We start from the raw sequence: 20,653 nt of genomic DNA on the forward strand, positions 1-20,653 counted from the left end.
ATAGCGTTTTTTAAATTATTATTATTATTGAAGGGTGCCAATACTTTATCGTTGACTGAATATCTTACTTTGCGTTCACAGCACCGTGTCGTGTTTCTCGCAGTACTTTAGCTATTTGATGTGTTTCTAAAATAGTATTTCTGCTCTGGATATTAAAACTAGAAATAAGAATTATTTCGTATAATCGTATATCGTAAATGCCAGGAAACGTAAAAGCATTAAGAGGATAAAGCGCAGCACGTGCGAACACACACACACATCGAGTGAGTTCATCTGATCCTGTAAGTGCACCAATTGATTATTGCTCAGGAATTGGAGGATATAACGTGACCGGTTCGACTCGGGGCGTAACCGGATCCTGTAAGTGATCTCTCTTCTCGTGCTCAGGTGTTGGAGGATAACGATTACGGGCGAGCGGTGGACTGGTGGGGGCTCGGTGTGGTCATGTACGAGATGATGTGTGGACGCCTTCCCTTTTATAATCAGGTACGACTCGGATTAGCGCACAAGTCGCGGTCATAATCACTGTTACGGCATGTTTTTGGGGCTTTCCGTTGCTTTAGGTTACTTTTCAAACCCTGTGTGTGTGTGTGTGTGTGTGTGTGTGTGTGTGTGTGTGTGTGTGTGTGTGTTTTGGGGCCATGCTTGCAGGACCATGAGAAGCTGTTTGAACTGATTCTTATGGAAGAAATCAAATTTCCCAGAACCCTCTCCGCTGATGCCAAGTCTCTGCTTTCTGGCCTTCTCATCAAAGACCCTAACAAAAGGTGCGTGCGTGTGTGTGTGTGTGTGTGTGTGTGTGTGTGTGTGTGTGTGTGTGTGTGTGAGAGAGAGAGAGTAATGAGAGAATATGATTTTTGAATGGTGTCTGGCTCTAATGCACTTCTTTGATGAGACGGTCATGCTGTATAAACACTGAGGTGATGTGTGCCATTACTTTTGCACAATCGGCTGCGTGTGCAGACTGGGAGGAGGTCCGGACGATGCCAAGGAAATCATGAGACACAGTTTCTTCTCTACGCTGGACTGGCAGGACGTTTATGACAAAAAGGTACAACGTGGTCATGTTCTGTTCACACTAATCGCTAGGAGTTTATAAAGGCGGCTGTCTGTTTGTTTGTTTGTTTGTTTTGTTGTTGCTGTTTCTCCCCCTTCATCACTATTTGTTATGGTTTTTGTGTCCTGAGGCCTCGCCTTCCTAACTGTTAGGGTAAAATTGTACGTGAAAGGTTGTTGGTATGGTTATACTTAAATTAAAAAAAGACCATATCTGTAAAAGCACATCATATTACGTCCATTCATTTATAATTATATTTAGTGTTGGGGAACATCCGTGAGACGTGGCGTTATAGCAGCTGTAAACTGTCTTTCCCTCACCCGCTTCTTTTTTACTTTAAGGTCACCCGTTGTGTAAAATTTTACCTTTTTAGCCATTTTTAGATATCATTCAGACATTTTTACATTTTAACATATTGACTTGGCCTTAAAGAAACTGATTACATATTTTTCCCACTATTGTGACCTCATAAAAGTAAAGCCCCTCCCCCGGCTTATTGCTCGGCTCTCCAGTTTTTTTAAACTGGAAAAGTGTGTTTCGAGGAAAAGTTTAACAGAGACTTAAAGTTTAAAAAATATATTAACCGCGGACTAAAACACACACTCCCGCGCGCACGCACGCACGCACACGCGCACGCACGCACACGCGCACACACACACACACAATGTGGGAAGGCCCTGAAACCAGTGTTAACTTGTTAAAGAAATAGTAAAATATTGGACGTTTAACCATTAAGAATAAACTTGAAAAAGTCTTATAAAAAATATATCTCATCAGATCTGCTGTTCTAAAAATGAACCAATCAGGATCTAAGATTTAAACATGGCCATGGTGTAAAATGGTTTATTATGATTTTATTATCACCACGTGATGAAAGATTAGATACGTTTATTTAGGGGTTACCAAAAATCTCTCTCTCCTTCTCTTTCTCTCTCCTTCTCTCTCTCTCTGATCTCTCTCTCTCCCCCTCTCCTTCTCTCTCTTCCTCTCTCCAGCTCATCCCCCCATTCATGCCCCAGGTCTCATCTGAGACAGACACCAGGTATTTTGATGAGGAGTTCACAGCTCAGACCATCACGATCACGCCTCCAGAGAAGTGTAAGTCACAATTATTAGGATGCTTTCAGACAAATAGTCTGTCAACGTTATCATAGATGTTTGCTATAGTATTGAGAACGGCCATATACATATAAGTTGTTATATAAGTCATGTAAAATATATATTTAATGGCGTTCAAGTCAAACTAGGACTTGTGATGAAATTTCTGGTGAATAAAGACGTAAAACTGATTGACAGAAGACTTTGATCACAGTACGGTGATGAGACTCTGAGCCGCAGTAAAACATCTGAAGCGGTTGAAAGGAGGCCGTACGTCCGTGAGTGGCGATCCCTGTTGAGGAGCCCACTGCAGTCATTCCCGTGAACATTCAGTCCGATCCGATGGATAACTTGCCTAATCTAAAAGGTGCATCTGTCTGTGGAAACTCCATCATACAGTCCTGACCTCGCGCTAAGATATTTCCAAATTTTTCAAAGGAGTTCCTGGGAGGCCAGCGTTTCAGACGTGAATCAGGTGTTAAAGTACTAGAATTGATGGTGTCCAAGCACTAGTAAGACTGCAATAAGTGTAGCAGGAGATTATATAGAGACATAAATGGAGTTTTTACTTGAATAAATGTCTTCTGTGCAATCAAAAGTCCCGGTTTGACTTGAACACCCCGGGATATATTGCTAAATGAACACCTGTACAGTATGTGTGTTTAAAATTAGCTAATAGTCGTCACCAAGAAAACGGCGTTGTTAAATTGCTTAAAAGAGAAAAGACGTTGAAACAGCAAAGAGTTTGACTTTATTTGTGTCCAATCACGTTCCCATGGTGATGCTATGAGAAGTGATGAGAAGTGATGTCGTTCTCTAGAAGGAGCAAATCCACGTGTACTTTTTGGAAAAGTGTTATTCAAAATTTAAAATATACTACATATTCTAACACTTCTTTTTCTTCACCTTAAACATTTGTTGCTTTTTAATGGTCTGATCAAAGACAAACGAATTGTTGCATCTCATCGTCTGCAAAACAGGCCGTCTCTTTTCTTTCTTTTTTTCTTTCTTTCTTTACTGTATACAAAATTGTCGCTCAGATATGAACTCGTTGTCGTTTCTCACCTCTCTGCAGTCGACGAGGACGGCATGGACTCAGCCGACAGCGAAAGGAGACCGCATTTCCCACAATTCTCCTATTCAGCCAGCGGGCGGGAGTGAAGCCCGCGCGTTAACAAGGCGCCAGTGTTTTCATCCGGGGCCATTTAAGGAAATTACGTAGCCATGCTAGGAAAAAGTCTGCACTCTTTTCTTCTCCTCCTTCCTCTTCGTCCTTCCTCCTCCTCCTCTTCCTCCTGTTTTTCTCTTTCATTATTTAATGACTTGGGGAAGTTTTCATTTTTGTATTATTGTTTTTATTTTCCATGTTGGGGGGAAAAAGGGGTTTTGCACAGAGAGGTTCGACTAGTCAACCTAGTCAACCCAGATTTAAAAAAAAAAAAAAGGGAAGAAAGTCTTGTACATGTTCAGCATTGTTATTGTTTACAGCAGGTCAAGAGGTTTGTTTTTGTTTATGATGCGTCTTTTTTTTTTCCCCTCCCAGTGCATTAAATTATGTCCATCAGTATTACCATTGATGTTAAGCTCTTAGGTTTTTTTTTTTTTGTGTGTCCTTGTTTTAAAGAGCCTTTCTGAGGAACAAAACCAAAAATGTTGCCTTACGTGTGCGGACAGACAGACAGACAGACAGACAGACAGACGGACGGACAGACAGAGAGACAGGGTTCTTGGCTCGCAAAATCGTTTCTGATCTTCGTTTCTGCATCACACTGTATAACGTTTCACCTCTCGCACTCTGTGACGCTGCGGTGGGGGAGGGGGCGGGGCTTGGCTGGGCTGGGCAAGGCAGGGGCGGGGCATTGGGTGGGGGGGGCTGATGGAGGTGTACAAGAGAAAAAACACTACAGTTTAATCCTTTTATTATTTTGTTGTTCAGAAAGGAAAAAAAGATTTCATTTTGCAGTACGCAAAACTGCCAGTTACCGTAACGTAAACCTCACTCAGGCGACGGCGAGCACAAACTACTCAAACCAGAGAGAGACAGACAGGTAGAGAGACAGACAGACAGGTAGAGAGACAGACAGGTAGATGGAGAGATATGTGGAAAGGTTTGATGTGGTTTTGCTGTTAAACACAACTCAGCTACAGTATAAACAGAATGTCAGAGCGCTGGTCTGGGATCAGTTTTTCATTTTTTCCTGAAGGAATACATACATGGATTCCTCCTCTCTCATGTACCTACAGTTAAGTGCGAAAGTTTGCACCCCCAGTAAGTCTCAATTTTAGCTCTAGGACCGTTTTTATTTAAACCATTAAGTAGTGTGTCATACCAACGTTTTTTTTTTTTTTACTTTTATATTAAATAATTAATAGTTCCTTGTATTTGTTTCCCAACATATAGGAAAGCCTTAGTGCTACATTTTAAAAGCATCCTGTTATCTGCATCATCAGTGGATCTATGTCTCTTACGAAGGACACTTTATTCATTTTAGCCCAAGAATGAATCTGAAAAGACAATTAAACATAGCTTAGTGAGATCTGGTGGAAACTTCATTATGACTCGTTAAAAGTGTGGCTAAGCGGTTATCGCCATGGCCTCGAACCTCCAGGAACAAGGGTCCGATTCCCACCTCGGGGGTCTGCGTGCGTGCCATGAGTGAGATGGATTGGCACCCGACGAAGTGCCCCGAGTTCCCTGGAATAGACTCCAGGTACAGTATAGAGATCGAGTGTGAGAGGGAGTGAAGGTGTACAAACTTTTGCACTCGACCGTACGTACGACATCGCATATTCAAGATATCTTCGGAAAAACCTGATCCCGGATCAGGCCAGCTCTGTTTATCAGAAGTTTTATAGTCATTTACAGAAGTATTTAACAAAAACAAAAGGAAAAAAAAAATACAACAGAAATGAAAACATAAATAATATTTATAGATGATATATAAAATAATATCTAACGAATTATAATTGTGACAATATACACTATACTACCGGCAGCGCTCCAGACGTACAGGCGATACTCTGAGGAAACGTATCACGATACCGACCTCACGCCGATACATCGCCCAGCACTGATACACACCCGGTCGCTGTATGTACAGAAACCTCACTACACGAGCCTTTTTGTGGGTGTTTGTGTGTGTGTGTGCTGTTACACACCAGCGTTTGTGTGTGTTCGCTGTGTTCTGTAAAATCCTTAAAAAAGAGATCAAAAAAAAAAAAAAAAAAACAAGTCAAGGATCAGCTCTGATCACCTAACACCACCACGAACACCACTTTTCACAATGCAAATCTTACATCAGTTCTTTTTGTTGTTGTTGTTTTTTTTTTCTTGTTGTTGTTTTGGCATTACTCCAGCTGTAGAACGTGACCTACAGTGCCTGTCAGAATTATTGGCACCCTGCAAATGTGATAGTTTTATCTCAGAGTGCAACCATTGCGAGAGGCTGAGAGGATAAAATTTTTTTTTTTTTTAAAGGGACGCCAATTGATTTGCGTTCATGTCGGCCATTTGGGCAACCATGAAGGTTTAAGTGCGTTTCCTTTTCCGCAAAATGAAAACTTGCATCTTTTTCAAACTGCTCACGGCACCGCACCATCTACCGTCTTCCACATACCTGAGCTCGCAGACGTCTGTGATTGACAGGAGAGAACGAGGGCAAAAGAAAGAGAGAGACAAGATCCCGCCCACCTCAGAGAGCACAGTCAGTTTAGCTGTTTTGGCTCCCAGCCGTGGATAACTTGTGATATCTCGTTGTGCTGATTATAAGCCAAAAAAAAAAAATAGAACATTTTAATGACTGTGCAATGTTAATTCATACAATCTTTTTTGTTTATTTGTTTAGTTTTTTTTTTTTTTTGCTCAAGGTGCCAATAATTTTGGAGGTCACTGGAGGATAATGTGGGCACACGAGGCAAACGAAACTCAAATCGGATGACATTCACCCCGAAATCGCTTAATAGTACACTAGATACATAAGAATGATTCGCGAGCCCAAAAGTAATGGCGCCCCTGCATATCTGTGCACTACATACTGTTAAAAAATAAAATAATAATAATGACCTTTACTGCATTACCTGTACTGTTTCACTGTACGGATCAGTATTGTTCCACTCTGCAAGTTAGCGATACAGCTTCAGACTCGTCCGATTTGTCCATCAAAATAAGATTTTTTTTTTTTTTGGTCACAACAAACCTGTACCGTATGTTAAACAAATAAAAAAACCATAAAGCAATCGAAACAAAAGAAACATTGTTTCTGTGGTAATTAACTCTCGCGTCTTTTTATATCCGCACCCACGAGATGTACAATTTCCAATTTTCAAATGCAACAAAGCTACATCAGGCTTAAACGCTCAAACTTTTTCCCCCGTATTTTCGTACCACAGTACTACTCGCGCTTACGCCGGCGTTACGCTCCGTCTCTCGTCCTTGTGACGAAGGTGTGTCGTTTTTATGAATGGAACTAAGGACGCGTTACGAATATCGTTTTTGGTTCTTCAATTATACTTGTTGTTCTGTTTGTTTTTTGTTTTGTTTTTTTCTTTTTTCTTTTTTTTTTTTTAAACACCAAAGCGATCGGCAGGTTTACAGTGAACTGTCCTGCTTTATTGCTGTTTGGTAATATTTATTTTAAGTTATAATAAAATTATAAAAAAATAATGTCATGGTTGTTGTATTGATTTCAGGTGGGTGAAAAAAACTTTTAATTAATAACCTTAAATGTGGATTGAAAAATCTTCAAGTATGTGCAAAAGTTTGCATCCCCTTTTCAGATGAACCTGTGTACGAGGGTGAGTCAAAATGAGCTGGTTGAGGGATTTATTTGAATGAAGAAAAGACAAATCCATAATTTTTCACTGTGCTTTTCAACACACTTTGTCCATCTGTCAACAAATTTTCTTACCCCCTCATTAATTAAAAATGTTTACGGCTGAGCTGAGCACAATGCCCTCGGATATCCTTTATGTTTAATCCGAAGTTTAGTCTTCAGCTCTTCAATAAGCGTCTCGCTGTAATGAGCACTGTTGAACCTATATCCTGATAATGTTCCAATACTTCTGGCTCTAGAGAATCTGAGAAAACTAATCATTGATGAATTTTCCAGCTGATGGTCGAACTTTTTCTCGGTTGATGATTGAGGATGTTTCCGTTCCATATCCTGCTGTTTACTCTCAGGCTTGTAGTGTTGAATCCCTGTCATCAGCAATGATTCTCTTTAAGAAAACTTTTACCTTCCTTAGAGAATCGCGCCAGTGGTGAGACAGTAGCCTTTGAACGAAAAGTGCTGATAAGACGTTTTAGTATAACCGGGGTGTGGATAATTTTTGACTCTCGAATGTGTATTAAGAAATTTTTCCGCCAATTTTTTTCAGAGACCCTTCTTTCATAATAGCATAGCGCTAATTTATGTGTTAAAGTTAACAAGTTTGCAAATTTACAATTTCTTAAGATGTTAATAGAAGAAATAATACATGATACTTTTTTGTGTAATTACTATTTTTTATTGTATATAACATCAGGTTTAATGTCTTCTATTTTTGTAAATAATTTATAATGCAAAAGAGACAGATGTGTTCCCTTTTTCTTTTTAAAACCCCTGGTAGGATGCAAACTTTTGCGTGCAATTGTATATTTAGTTGATCAATACACAAATATGATGGAGAACATAGTATGCTTTGGGAGCAATCCACACTATAGATATGATGGGAACATTTGGTGGTTTATTAACAGAAAACAAACAAGATGATGAAACATCAGAAGCAACAAATTAAATTACAGCCATAATATTTTCCCCATCTCTTGTGTTTAAAAAAAACAAACAAAAAACTGTTTTTAAATGACCTATGAGTGGTGAGCCTTTTCAAGACCTTGTCAGCTACAAAACGGAAATAAGGCATGTGAACATATGGAGATGAGAATTCCCCAAAGATTTCCTCAGGATGGGTTTTCCCCGTCGCTCACTCGGGTACAGCAGGAGGCCAGTCCACGTCCACCGACTGACAACGATAACACACACACACATACACACACACACAGGAAACATGATGGGTCAAAAAAAATCTCAGCTTGTACTTCCAAAGTGCTACCACTGTTTAAAATTTTAAGCAAATAGACAGACAAATGTCATCAGTAGGAACATGTTAGCTGATTAGCGCTACCAGGCTAATTTAACCTCAATTTTACCTCAGCAGCACTTCACGCTTTCATTGTCAAACTGTAAAGGGAAAAACTTTTAGTGATTTAATGAATTTTAGTGATTCTGGTGCTCATGTTAATGCTATGAAAAGTTAGCAGTTGTCTGCCATGCTAGTGTGACAGGAGGGCATGACTAGCGCAAAAATAAATACTTTATTTTAACTAATAAACTAAGCAGACATGTTGATATGATGTCATGTTATGTCATGACAGGGTTTAGGGCGACTTTTGGACTTGACTTAGACTTAGTCTAAGTTTTTAGTTTTGGCCTAAGTTCTTAGTCAGATGTAGAGAAATAAGGTGATACCGGTTGCCACAGCCACTAAAACCACATCAGCAGATCTGTGTGTCACCACTGAACACCAAAATGTGGTTTAAAAGAGGATAAAAAAAGATTTAACAGTATGAAAATGTAAGGTTTTCTGTCTTTGATGGTGGCACCAATGTCTTCAGGAAACAAACATCAAGCACCAAAGATATTGTGTCTAATTGGCTATGTTTAAATTTACAGTTTGTCAAGAATCAAACAAACCTCCACGTCCAATTCTAGAATGTCCACCTCTGTCTCCATGAGGGCACCGAGGTTGGGCTTCGTCCGGCCGAAGTCTCCATGCACAAACTCTTTAATGTAGCTGTTTGGTGGCTTGTTAAGATCACACAGACAGACAGATAGATAGATAGATAGATAGATAGATAGATAGATAGATAGATATGGATGTTTTGGTGCCATTCTATGTTAATCAGCATTGACTTTTTCAGCAATTTGTGCTGCATTCGCTTTTCTGTGCGATTACACATTACATTTAGCCATTTGCCAGACACTCTTATCCAAAAGTGCTTTGAAATTTCCATCATTGGATCACATAGATACACTAAGTTAATACAGTAGGTTACTAACTAAGTACCATCAGTCAAACACTGTTGGGAAAAAATGTACCCATCCCAGAAAATATTTGGACGTTTGATGACCGTTGAAATGACGTCCCTCCAACACGTCCTGTCATGGTTGAAAAAACATTCCAAAATGAAAGCTGAATGGATGTGTTTGACGTTATCTGCTTTACAACAGATCAATCGTCCAAGTGTTTGCTTGGTGGGTATCTATTTAACAACACTTAGCCAAAAAGCAAAGTAAAAGCTTATCATGCAACCCCAGACAACTGTATTTTTGCAATGCAATGTTTTGGTAAAATTTTTACCAATTAATGCTGTCCCACCGCGGCTGTTTTTGGCCAGGGACACGACGTTGCCGTTGGACCAATGTTTGCTGGAAAGGATTGGAGAAACAGATATGTCTTAAGTTGTCATTTAAAGATTGCCAGCGACTCATCTAGAGAAAGTTCATTCCACCACCTAGGTGCCAGAACAGAAAACAGTCTAGGTGAATGTCTTCCTTGATGGGACCAGATCCCATCAGATCTTCCTTGATCTCTGAGCGCTGGTGGGACCAGCCAAGCAGGGCTAGAGGATCAGAGGAAACGTTGTGTGGTGCGAGGTGTAATTAGACCCGAGATGTAAGTGGGTGCTGGGCCGATTTCAGCTTTGTAGGCAAACATCAGGGTTTTGAATTTGGTGCGGGCAGCTACAGGAAGACATTGGAGGGAGCAGAGAAGTGAGGTCGGAGAACCTAGGAAGGTTAAAAACGAGACAGCAAGACCAGACAGGCACATGACCCTGTCTCTAGGTTACTGGTATATAATCAATGCTATTCAATTCACCTTTACGGTGGTAATGTTATGGCTGATTGGTGTATATACATACTACATCATGTAGTCACACACTCCAGATTTTCATTGACCGTTTTTGCTTTGATAAACTTCATAGGAAAAACTCCATAGATGGGATAACCTGGTCATTTAGTACATTTAGGTCGTCAGCTGACTTTACTTTATTACCACATACCGTTGCTGAGTCTAGACCTGAGCAACTGAAGCAACCCCAGATCATAACACTGTCTCCAAAGGCTTGTACAGTGGACACTATGCGTGATGGGTGCATCGCTTCATGCTCTTCCCTTCTTACCCTTTCGCGTCCATCGCTCTGGAATAGAATCAATCTGGACTCACATAATCTTTTTCAATTGCTCCAAAGTCAAATCTTTACACTCCCTAACAATTTTAAGCTTTTTTTTCCTTCCGAAATGCAAGTGCGTGCGCGTGTGTGTGAAAGGATACGTCCCGGCCTGCGTGCGCAGCTGCAGTGTGAAGTGTTGTGTGTCCAAGTAGGTCGCGCTCATGGAGTGGATGACTCTCTGTCTGATGGCAAGTGGTCTGCGATGGAGGACGCGGAGGGGGGTCTTCTGATCGATCTTCAGCTCCTACACATACAGACACACATACTTAATGTATGTCTTTAAATTAGGACATTTACTGGTGTGTAACGAAGAGGCTGTTTTACCAAAGAATAAAATTGGTTATTGGACAACAGATCCCTAACAAGAATTATACATGGTTAAAGTAAATAGTTATCATTTAATTTTATTAATATCAATAAAATTTCCTTCATTCTTATTCCTGATCAATATCGATACATTCATAATTATTATTATATATGCTGTAGATACATAGAAATGTATTGTCTATTATTTTTTTACATAAATATAAATCTCATGCTTCTCTAACACACCTGATATTTAATTTTTAACCCCTAATAAATTTATTTTTGATATTCATTTAAAAGCATACACTAGACAAGACTAAAAAATTAAAACAAAATTATATGAATACAAATATTACACCTAATTTATTAGTTTCAATGCTACACGTGATAAATAGTGAAGATTGTAAACCTTGATGTTTGTAAAGAAGTCCAGATCGCCTGGAGTTATCGGCTTTTGGGTCCAGATAAGGGCGCTGTAGGACTTGGTCTTTTCCTCTTCTCCTTCTTTCATACGACTTGTAGCTTCTCTACAAACATATACACAAGAGACATTTAGACATGTAGCCTAAATAACCTGGATGTGGTTTTTAAAATATGTATAATATAAAAGTTCCACTCTGTCGGACACACACACACCGGGTTACGATCTGCAGGTCTCGGACTCGGATTTTGTCAGATGACGTGTTGATCGTCTGCACAGATAGCAGTGATAGGATGAGAGAAAATAAATAATGAAGCGATTATTGACTGGAGAGAGAGAGAGAGAGAGAGAGACGCTTCGGTCGTCAGTTCAGTACCTCCTGGAGTTGTCTGATTTCGGCTTTGTTAAACCTTGCTCTGTGTGGATTCAGAAGCTCGATGGCAAACGGGCGTCCTGCAGGAGACACAGCATCAAGTATTTAAGCTTTAAAAAGGAAAAGCTTGTGATAAGACATCATTTAAGAACTCATGCTTGTTCCCGCAGGCTAAAATTCACAATTTATTATTGTTGTTGGTGTTTCCCATGAGGTCCACCATGATGTGTGAAGTATACAGCCCAGATATTTAACATTTCTGAGGCCGAGTCTCCCAGTAAAACTTTTCATACGGATGAAAGCAGTCAATTATACGGCACATAAACATAAATTCAATAAAGTCTCTCACGCACCATTTCCTAACGTCCGTACGTCCACGTCTTCTCTCCCGGATGAGCAGAAGTTAAAACCTGTGAATAAAACAATCTAAGAATACATACAGTACAGTACAACATCCAACAAGTATTAATTCCACTACCATGAAATGTACTACTAGAGCGTAAATCCTTACAGTATTTGGTGCCTGTATCTACCAACATGTCACGCTTAAGTGCTTTCTCCGTGTGCTTCCAGTTTACAATGTCCTGATAACAACTGGCAAGGGCTTTGATCAAAGAATTATAAAAATTCTGACTGTGGCCACATCTACACTACAGGCTTAGCAGCAATGCAATTTACTACCACCAGAAAAACTCTAACCTGAGAACCATATTCAAAGTGGTTTCTTTACACAATAATGATCTAACTGTACAAGGTCTCTGAAGAAACCAAAGACTCAAAGGCTTGCATCGAGGTGATCCCAGGAAGTAGACCAAATCCAGTTCATTCCACAATGACCTCTGGTTCCCAGAAGAGTTTGATTTGGAAGAAGTAATCCATCCCAGAGGCACAGCAGGCACAGGTAGAAGTGTGGGCAGGCGTTAGAGAGGCTAGAACCACCAGGATTGTTGGAATGAGGTACAATTTCGATGGGAAGTTGTTGAGATGCGCCAGTGGTACAAATGATCATATGCTCTTAAAAGCATAAACGCAGCACATCCTTATCCTGATCCACACCCTACATACAATTTTTCCCGGAATAACCCAGATACACCAGTACGACTACTGCTCACGGCCTGAGGAACAATTGTGAACTGGAGTTGCTGCAACAGAGCCTTCAGAGAACCATTATCATGAGCGGGTAAATCAAGTGGCTGAGAGTGATCACAAAGCTAGATCCAAAAGTGATTACCAAAAGCGGATCCTTGCAACAACTATGAACTGTAATTAAAAGTTGACCTAAGGATATGACCAGCACCACTCTCATACCGGTACTCTACCAAGACTCTGGTGACCAAAATAGACCAGGTCGAACAAGATGGAACAGCCCATGTACCACGTGGTAGAGCAGTGGTGCCCCACCAGCCGTGGAGTAGAAGATTTGTGATCCATGCACTTAGCCAAACGTACAGTCTACTGGAAGAGGCAGGGGCAAACAGGAGCAGCGTTATGAGGATAGCAAAGAGGTTTACTAGATTATTATGGTTTAAAAGAAGTGTGACACACAAGCCAAAACCTGCTCCACCCAAGCTGGTTCACCTGAGTAAAATCGTCTAAAGACCCGAAACACCTACTAACCCCTGGACAAACCACTGATGATGCGTTCCCAGTTCATGAGGGAATCAGCAAAACCATTCATTTGTATTCTCGTTCTAGTGTATGTAAATAATGCTACGTTTTCTATGCATGTCACACGAACAGTGTTGATCTGACTGACCGTCTGCTTTAAAGGCAGACAGCAGAGGATTGGCGATCAACTCCTCCACTGATCCCTCCATGCGTCTCTCTCCATCTATCACCCAGGGGGTCTGAGGAAGCTCCCGGGAGAACTTATTATACCTCCCTAAAGAAGGAGAAGAAAAAGTCACCTTTATCTACTACGGTTCTTAACAAAGATATTCAAGAGAGACTCAAAGAGAGAAAGACATTCAAGAGAGATTTGGAGGAAAATCGGAGATTTACCTGCTATGAAGACAGATGTATGCAGACATGTGGTCTCAAGTGGCGTGCACTGGCTGGAGGGTGAGACAGGTGGACATGGGTAATGTCTACAGAGACACATAGCAGAGACATCAGTCCGGTCTGGACGTACAGTAGCAAGCGCGCCCAACTCTTAGACAGTGAGAATTGGTGTTATTAGTTGCTACAAAAGTTAGAGTGTTCTGACCTGAGGAACTTTGTATCTGAGATCTTCTCCAGCGCTTTCACCACCGCCATCCTAGTGAACACGGACTGAAAAAGAGACACACAAACGCAAAGTACTACTCAAGCCCTTAAAAACACTCATTTCCTCAACACGTTAGCTTATTTTGATGTAACCATGCCAACAGGTTTTGTTGAAAATAGGAAAAATGTAGGGGAGCGAATTAGCAAAAGTAAAGTTCATTGATTTTAATTGTATTATAAGTACGTACAGCTTTGTTCTTCGTCGGCTTGAAGCAATCTGGACATTCCGTTGCTCTGCGAATCACACGACAGTCGTCGATTAACCACATTTAGAAATTGCTGCTAATGAGAAATAAATGGACGTGAAAGAAAAGCGTCAAAAATTAGACGTACAGGAAGTGGCAATCTCCGTCTGTTTCTGGATGCGCGAAACCGACGCTGACCTCGAATGCGCTCTAAGGAATAAAATAGGACAGGCTTTTAGATTTAGCGTGTGAAAAATTATATTATATGTATAGCAGGAAGAACCTGACATGAAGGTAGAAGTCGATATTAAGTGCTGTGTGCTGATAATGTGTTTTTGCTAAATTCCTTAATTAAGAGAAAAATAATTACATGTTGATGTAGGGGAGGGTGGGAGAGAGAGAAAGAAAGAGAGAGAGAGAGAGAGAGAGAGAGAGACGTGACCAAGGAACCAAGTGGCTAGGGACAATCCTCAACGTGATGCTACCATCACCATGCCTTACTGTTTTTTTCCCCCAGACCGATTAATTACTGAGGTACAGTATATCAGAGTACATTATAGTAACACTTTATGTTATATTTTATTTAACACCTATCTGATGCACGTGAAAGTGTTTAATTTCTTTTGTATCTTAGCGACTTGTCAAATGTGTAATTGTGTGTATTGTATTAGGTGCAACGTGATGTACATTATATCAATTTATAGTTGCCCTTCACTTATTTTAATTAAATTAAATGATAATTTCATCATCTAATCTTCTATGTAATCTAATCTATTCTGTTTTCAGGGTTGCAGCAACCTGGAGCCTATCCCAAACTGGACAGGGTGCCAATCCATTGCAGGGCACACACACATACCCCCATTTACACTACGGAGACGCCAATTAGCCTGTTTTTGGACTGTGGGAGGAAACCGGAGTCCCTGGAGGAAACCCACCCAGCACCGGGAGAACATGCACACAGAGACGGGAATCGAGCCCGAACCCTGAAGGTGCAAGGTGACAGTGCTAACCACTACACCACCGTGCCGCCCTAAATTGAATGATGTAGAATAAATTAAATAAATAGAACAAATGTTTTACTGCGACAAGCTGTAAAAGTGGGAAAAAAAATGCCTAAAAATACAATTTAATAATTGGTTGTTTATGCAAAAGCCTCAGCAGCGACCTCATTTCCCCTCTCATCTGTTCCAACCACTCAGCATTAAGCATCAACAGTATACTAATCACCGGCCTGGTCATCTGTCATCATCTGCACCTGTTTCTCACTGGTTCATACCTTAAGTTAGACGCTTAAATGATTCATAGGTCAGAAAACCATTCCTCTTTAACTGCTCAGACTGAACTGATGAGAGACAAAAAAAGTTTTCCAGGAAGCCTGGAGAACTATTCCTCGAGACTACATTGAAAAATACAAGAAAGTCCGGCTCATTGGAAACAAAATATAAAGAAATGCAGGCGATCTCGAGCCCTTTGATTTCCTTCTGGTTAAATCACCGCTTCGACTTTAACAACATAATCAAGTTCTGCACCGACTGGAGACTCCCTCCATTAATGTTAAACATGTCCTCATAAAAAACCTCACCATGTCATGATTGCACACTTTCCTAGATAAAAGTTCAACAGCACTGTTTGGTCATAAAGTCATGAAGCTTTAGACATGAATAAGAGTACCACTTACGTTAGTGAGTACCGACGCTCCCAGCTCTTTACCCACCAGCCCCTGGACGGCCCATTTAAAAGCGTCCTTCACCTGGACCACGTCCTCCTTATCCGCACACATGTTCTTCTCTCTGACACGATATATAATACATACGAACATTTAGTACAATACTACTCTCTAGGGGTGTTGTCCGACGTCAAGAGTTAAAGATTCCATTCCTGTGTAGATCTTGGGACACATTTAGGTGGAAAAAAAAATGACTAGACAACTTGTGCTGCTTGAGTACCTGAGTTCCTTCTTGACGTGCAACCAACAGGAATGCTGATAACAGAAAAAAAAAACGAGATGGTGACATACTTGAGTATGAGACGCAGTTTGAATGTGAATGAGTGCGTTGAGGAGGTTAGCGCACCTCTCTGACGGACAGCTGAGCAGGAAGAGAGACGGCCAGCATCAGATTGTCAAACTGGTAGCCGCCTTTTTTCACAACCTCAGACACCTTTTAAAAAAAAATGGAAGGCGCAGTAATGATCACACAAGAGTTATCTAACACGCCTTTCATATTTAAAAGTATCCCCCCTTTACACCGTTACACACCAGGGGGAGTGCTGTTGTGCACTTGTAGGCACTAGTGATGGGAAGTTCGGATCATTTCAGTGACTCGGTTCTTTGAATCTCGCTCATCAAAATTAACAAATCTTTTTTGTTTTTTAATCATTTAGTTTATTTCGTTCTTTTGATCAGAAATAAAATAAAATGTTACATATCCAATAAACAGACCCTCAACACATCTACATACACAAATTTTTTTCTATAGGTTCCCGTAATGAAAATATTACAATGCAGGTAAGGACATATCATGATAAACAGAATGAGCAGCTCACCTCTCATATCTTCTAGTCTGAGTCGTTTATTCTTTTAAATCTATTGTCACGTGACATAAGAACAAACGATTCGGATCAAAAAACTTAAAGGTAACTACTCAATTCTGTTTCCTGTACGTAACCTACGGGAGGTTTTGCGATGATTTGCGCATGCGCGCCAGTAGAAAACAAACGAATCACTCTCCGAGACGACTCGTTCTTCTGAGTCATGTTGAAGACTCCTTCAAAAAGAACGAATCTTTTATGAACGAGCCATCACTAGTAGACTCAAGGGGGCGGTACAACAGCACTGCCTTGAGCGTGATATCGCTTTTATACAACGGTTTCACAAACACCATTTAATATCAACAGATTATGATTGGTTTCTTTATTTAACCAATTATTTTGCTCCACGACAAACATCCTTCCACGACTGGAGGAACTAACTAACCGCAACTGGCAGAGCTGGCGTAATTACCAGGGGTGAAATTATTAGGTTTAAATTCTTACCCGTACTGTAGCCAAAAGGTTGAGTAGAATAAAACATGGAGGTGGTGGACAGTCCTGTAAACCTCTAAGGTTTCTCAACTTATTCCACTTTAGACTATCAACTACCAGTAACTTTCAGGTTCCGGGGTTAAACACACTGGTGCACTATGTAGGATGTACAATTATCCCTTATCCCACACAACAAGTAGTGGTTAGAAAGTGATTTGGAATTCAGCATCGTGTTAGATGACAGTTAGCATTTTTTAACTCACGTTAGGCGTAAATAAAACAAAACTGTTTATAATATCATGTTTTTTATAATTTTGTTTGTACTTTAATTGCCTTTTTTAAAGCAAAACTTCAGATGCACTTGTTTAGTATGGCTTTTAATATTTTTATTTTCATGTTTTTATAATTTTATAATTTTATGTGATTTATTTTGTTTTAATGATGTGAAGCACTTTGTTTCTGTAAGGTGCTATACAAATAAATGTTGATTAATTGATTGAGGCAAGTAAGAACGACTTAGAAGCAATAATTAAGAAAACATAAGTGTCGTTTAAGACGACATAATGTTTTCTTTCTGAAAATGTAACTGCCCTCTGTGACTGGGTTGTGAAAAGTAGTGCCCTTGCCCACTTCTCTATACCACGGACACATACAGACCTACTCTAACCCGCGCTGTGACCGGCAGTTAGTGTAATTAACGATTATTAGATCACCTGTGACCCGGAGTGATGCATATTGTAAATCGTCAAAGTGCTGTTAAGGTCTATTATCACCACTTATGGAATGCCTCTCATCATTACTCGATCCAATCCAACTGTTGAATTAGAAATGTCATTCTGGTCATATCAGAAATCATATAATTAGATGGTCAGTGTTTCAAAATCTTAGTATAAACACACCAAATCCATTCATTTAATTAATGTTTAATACGATGCAACCACCACCATGCTTTATTGTATGCAGCTGTGTTATTTTTTTCCACTTTTGTTTTAAATCTCTCAGACAACACAACATGATTTACTAAACAATTAATTCTGAATGACATTTCATCAAATTTCAAATGCTCACACGCACCTGTTTGGCATAACTCTGGTCGCAGAAGTGCTGCAGCACGCCAACACACGCCACACACACCCCTGAACACGCCTTCGGCTCTGACACATCCTCTGCACATGCTTTCTCCCCTGACGATTCCTCGGGTGATTCCGTCTTCATTTTCTTACACGGCGGGCCCCCTGTCTCTCCCGCCTCTCCTGAGGCACCATGGGATTTCTCGGCATCATCTTCACTGAGGAACGCTAAAAACGCTTTATGTATGTCCTACAGAACAGCACACAAAAATAAAGGCCATGTGCTGATGTTTAAAGGACAGATATTGACGTGAAGAAGAGAGTTACACACATACACACCTCAGGGGACTGCTGATACGAAGAATACTTTCCTACACAACAAAATCTGAGGACGCATCTTCCACAGCAGCCGGCAGCCAACAGCTTCCTGATGACCGGGCGGTCTTTATCTTTAAGCGGCAAAGTCATGAAGGGAAAGATAACTCTAAGAGACAAGAAAAAAAGGGAGACAATCTCTAGGATACCTGTGAAACTTGGACACATTTAACTTGTTTGTTTTTTTTGTCGTTCACAGGGTAAAATAAGCACCAGTTTTCACCCCTAACAGGCCCTGGAACTCCTATCCATTCTACAGCTTAGTGAAATTATAATCACCTGTATTACTTCTCAGAATTTATATGCAATCTTGTTAGGGTTTGTTAATGTCAGATAAACAGACAGACAGACAGACAGATAGATAGATAGATAGATAGATAGATAGATAGATAGATAGATACTTTATTTATACAAAATGAAAATTCAGTTTTAAATTATTTATTATTTTTTTTTTTTTTTAGATAGATGGACACAACAATGTGGTAATCCTCAAGGTTCTCTTTTAGGCCCACTATTGCTTTTTCTCAGAAGCATAACACTTGCTTTTACTTTTATGCTGATGATTAACCATTATAGTAAGTTTTTTCTATCTGTATCTGATAATGCAGGAGTCATCAAGGTCAAACTTTCTACATCAAAGACGCACAGACACCCACGGATCAAATTTAAACATCAATACAATACAATTTATTTGACCAGTTATCCGAATGTGGGATCCTAAAAATGGTTTCTACACTAAAATGAAATTACATAATTTTAGTGGTTAACAGTGTGTGTGTGTGTGTGTGACCTGCAAATTAGGCTAACAGCATTCCCAAGTTGCCCCGAAGTGTGAATGAGTGTGTGAGTATGTTCCCTGTGATTGAAATATTTTCCCTGTGAAGGGAAATATTATTTGCTTCCATCTGCAGCATCGGGATCAGTGACTCTAAGAAACTCAACAAACTCATCAAGAAGGCTAGCTCAATACCTGGTACTCCCCTGGAATGTTTGGAGCTGTAGTGGAAAGAAGGATACTACCTACACAAACAGTTAACCATCATAGAGAACACCTTACATTCCCTCCAAAATCTACTGGATAAACGGGAACCTACTGGATACTTTCAGTAAAAGAATTCTTCAGCTCCACCGTGACAACGAACGCTACAGGAAGTCAAGTGAGGGATCTCCTTCTCCTTCTCCTTCTATCACAATAAACAGGCTCATATACTGTACATTCTGTCTTCGATGCACCATGGGCACATTCTTCATTCATTGCATCCTCTTTTTTTATTTTATTAGTATTTGCTGTTTATAACTTGCTGGTTTATTCTCTCCATTAATACTTGCTGGTGCACCTTATGTACAGTTTCATTCCCACTCATATTTTTCTTCCTCCCTCATTGTAATTCCTGTTTTGCTGCTTATTGGTGTATATTATGTAAAGTGGCTGCGGTAACGATACATTTTCCCCTTCGGGATTAATCAAGTACTTTATCTGTCTACACTCCAGATCGTCCTCAACACTGTATGCAGGATGAAGCTGTATAGACAATAAGTGAGTGATCGCCGAGGTTGTTGCCCTGATTCTGATTCTGATGACTCATTGGGCCAGGACACATTCTGGATCCCTGGACCTCATTATAAGATTCACACAGATGATGCTAGGATGTAAATATTACAATGCACCTCACAAGACAATGACAGGTGTCACAGTGTGGAAATTTACACACACACACACACACACACACACACACACAGCCTACATATAAACCACTAGGTCTTATATCTTGTATATGGATGTTTTGGGATTGCGGATCTGGCAACCCCGGCATCATATAAACGCTGAAATAAAGGTTTTCATTTTATTTACACACTAGTGCTCAGATTCTCAGATCAATGCATTAATGAAGTCACTTGAGCAAAACACGTGATTATTTCATTCAGCAGTTGCATTGACAGTTTATCTCATATAAAACAAAAGTACCAAATTACCTTTGAGGCGGAGGTCTTTAATACGTTCACGATATTCTCCAAAATACTCTTATTAACATATAAACATTTGTAGAAATTCAGTATCACACTCTGCTAGTGCTCTACTCAATATCCAGTGCTAGCATGTGCATGTGTGTCGATTTTAAAATATTTATTAGTAGTTATTTATCAATAAATGAGCCATAGTGTTTTTTAAAAGACGTTTACACAAAATAATACTTTTTAAAAAAACACAA

The 20,653-nt window shown here is 40.0% G+C and overlaps 2 protein-coding genes across 3 annotated transcripts in view; one reads left to right on the forward strand and one right to left on the reverse strand.

Annotated features, from left to right (window-relative positions):
• akt3b (v-akt murine thymoma viral oncogene homolog 3b) overlaps window positions 1–3,970 on the forward strand; it is a 23,349-nt gene extending 19,379 nt beyond the window's left edge. For both annotated transcript variants that reach the window (XM_053476830.1, XM_053476831.1), the window contains exons 11-15: window positions 388–486; window positions 652–767; window positions 964–1,051; window positions 2,053–2,155; window positions 3,231–3,970. In XM_053476830.1, the coding sequence (XP_053332805.1) occupies window positions 388–486; window positions 652–767; window positions 964–1,051; window positions 2,053–2,155; window positions 3,231–3,316 (492 nt within the window). In that variant the 3' untranslated portion in view covers window positions 3,317–3,970. The remainder of the gene's footprint in view (window positions 1–387; window positions 487–651; window positions 768–963; window positions 1,052–2,052; window positions 2,156–3,230) is intronic.
• Window positions 3,971–7,649: 3,679 nt separating this feature from the next.
• Window positions 7,650–20,582, reverse strand: pus10 (pseudouridine synthase 10). The gene is made up of 18 exons (XM_053476829.1): window positions 20,418–20,582; window positions 18,408–18,552; window positions 18,073–18,318; window positions 16,050–16,136; window positions 15,924–15,958; window positions 15,656–15,767; window positions 14,126–14,187; window positions 13,981–14,026; window positions 13,734–13,798; window positions 13,529–13,614; window positions 13,284–13,409; window positions 11,881–11,937; window positions 11,531–11,607; window positions 11,370–11,425; window positions 11,143–11,260; window positions 10,529–10,671; window positions 8,887–8,986; window positions 7,650–8,155 (listed from the first exon to the last, which is right to left on the reverse strand). Exons 2-18 carry the CDS (start codon window positions 18,534–18,536, stop codon window positions 8,117–8,119), a joined length of 1,584 nt encoding a protein of 527 aa, XP_053332804.1. The 5' UTR covers window positions 18,537–18,552; window positions 20,418–20,582; the 3' UTR covers window positions 7,650–8,116.
• Between the last annotated feature and the right edge of the window lie 71 nt (window positions 20,583–20,653).

Source organism: Clarias gariepinus, chromosome 18 (assembly GCF_024256425.1).
Source record: "Clarias gariepinus isolate MV-2021 ecotype Netherlands chromosome 18, CGAR_prim_01v2, whole genome shotgun sequence".
Taxonomy (NCBI): domain Eukaryota; kingdom Metazoa; phylum Chordata; class Actinopteri; order Siluriformes; family Clariidae; genus Clarias; species Clarias gariepinus.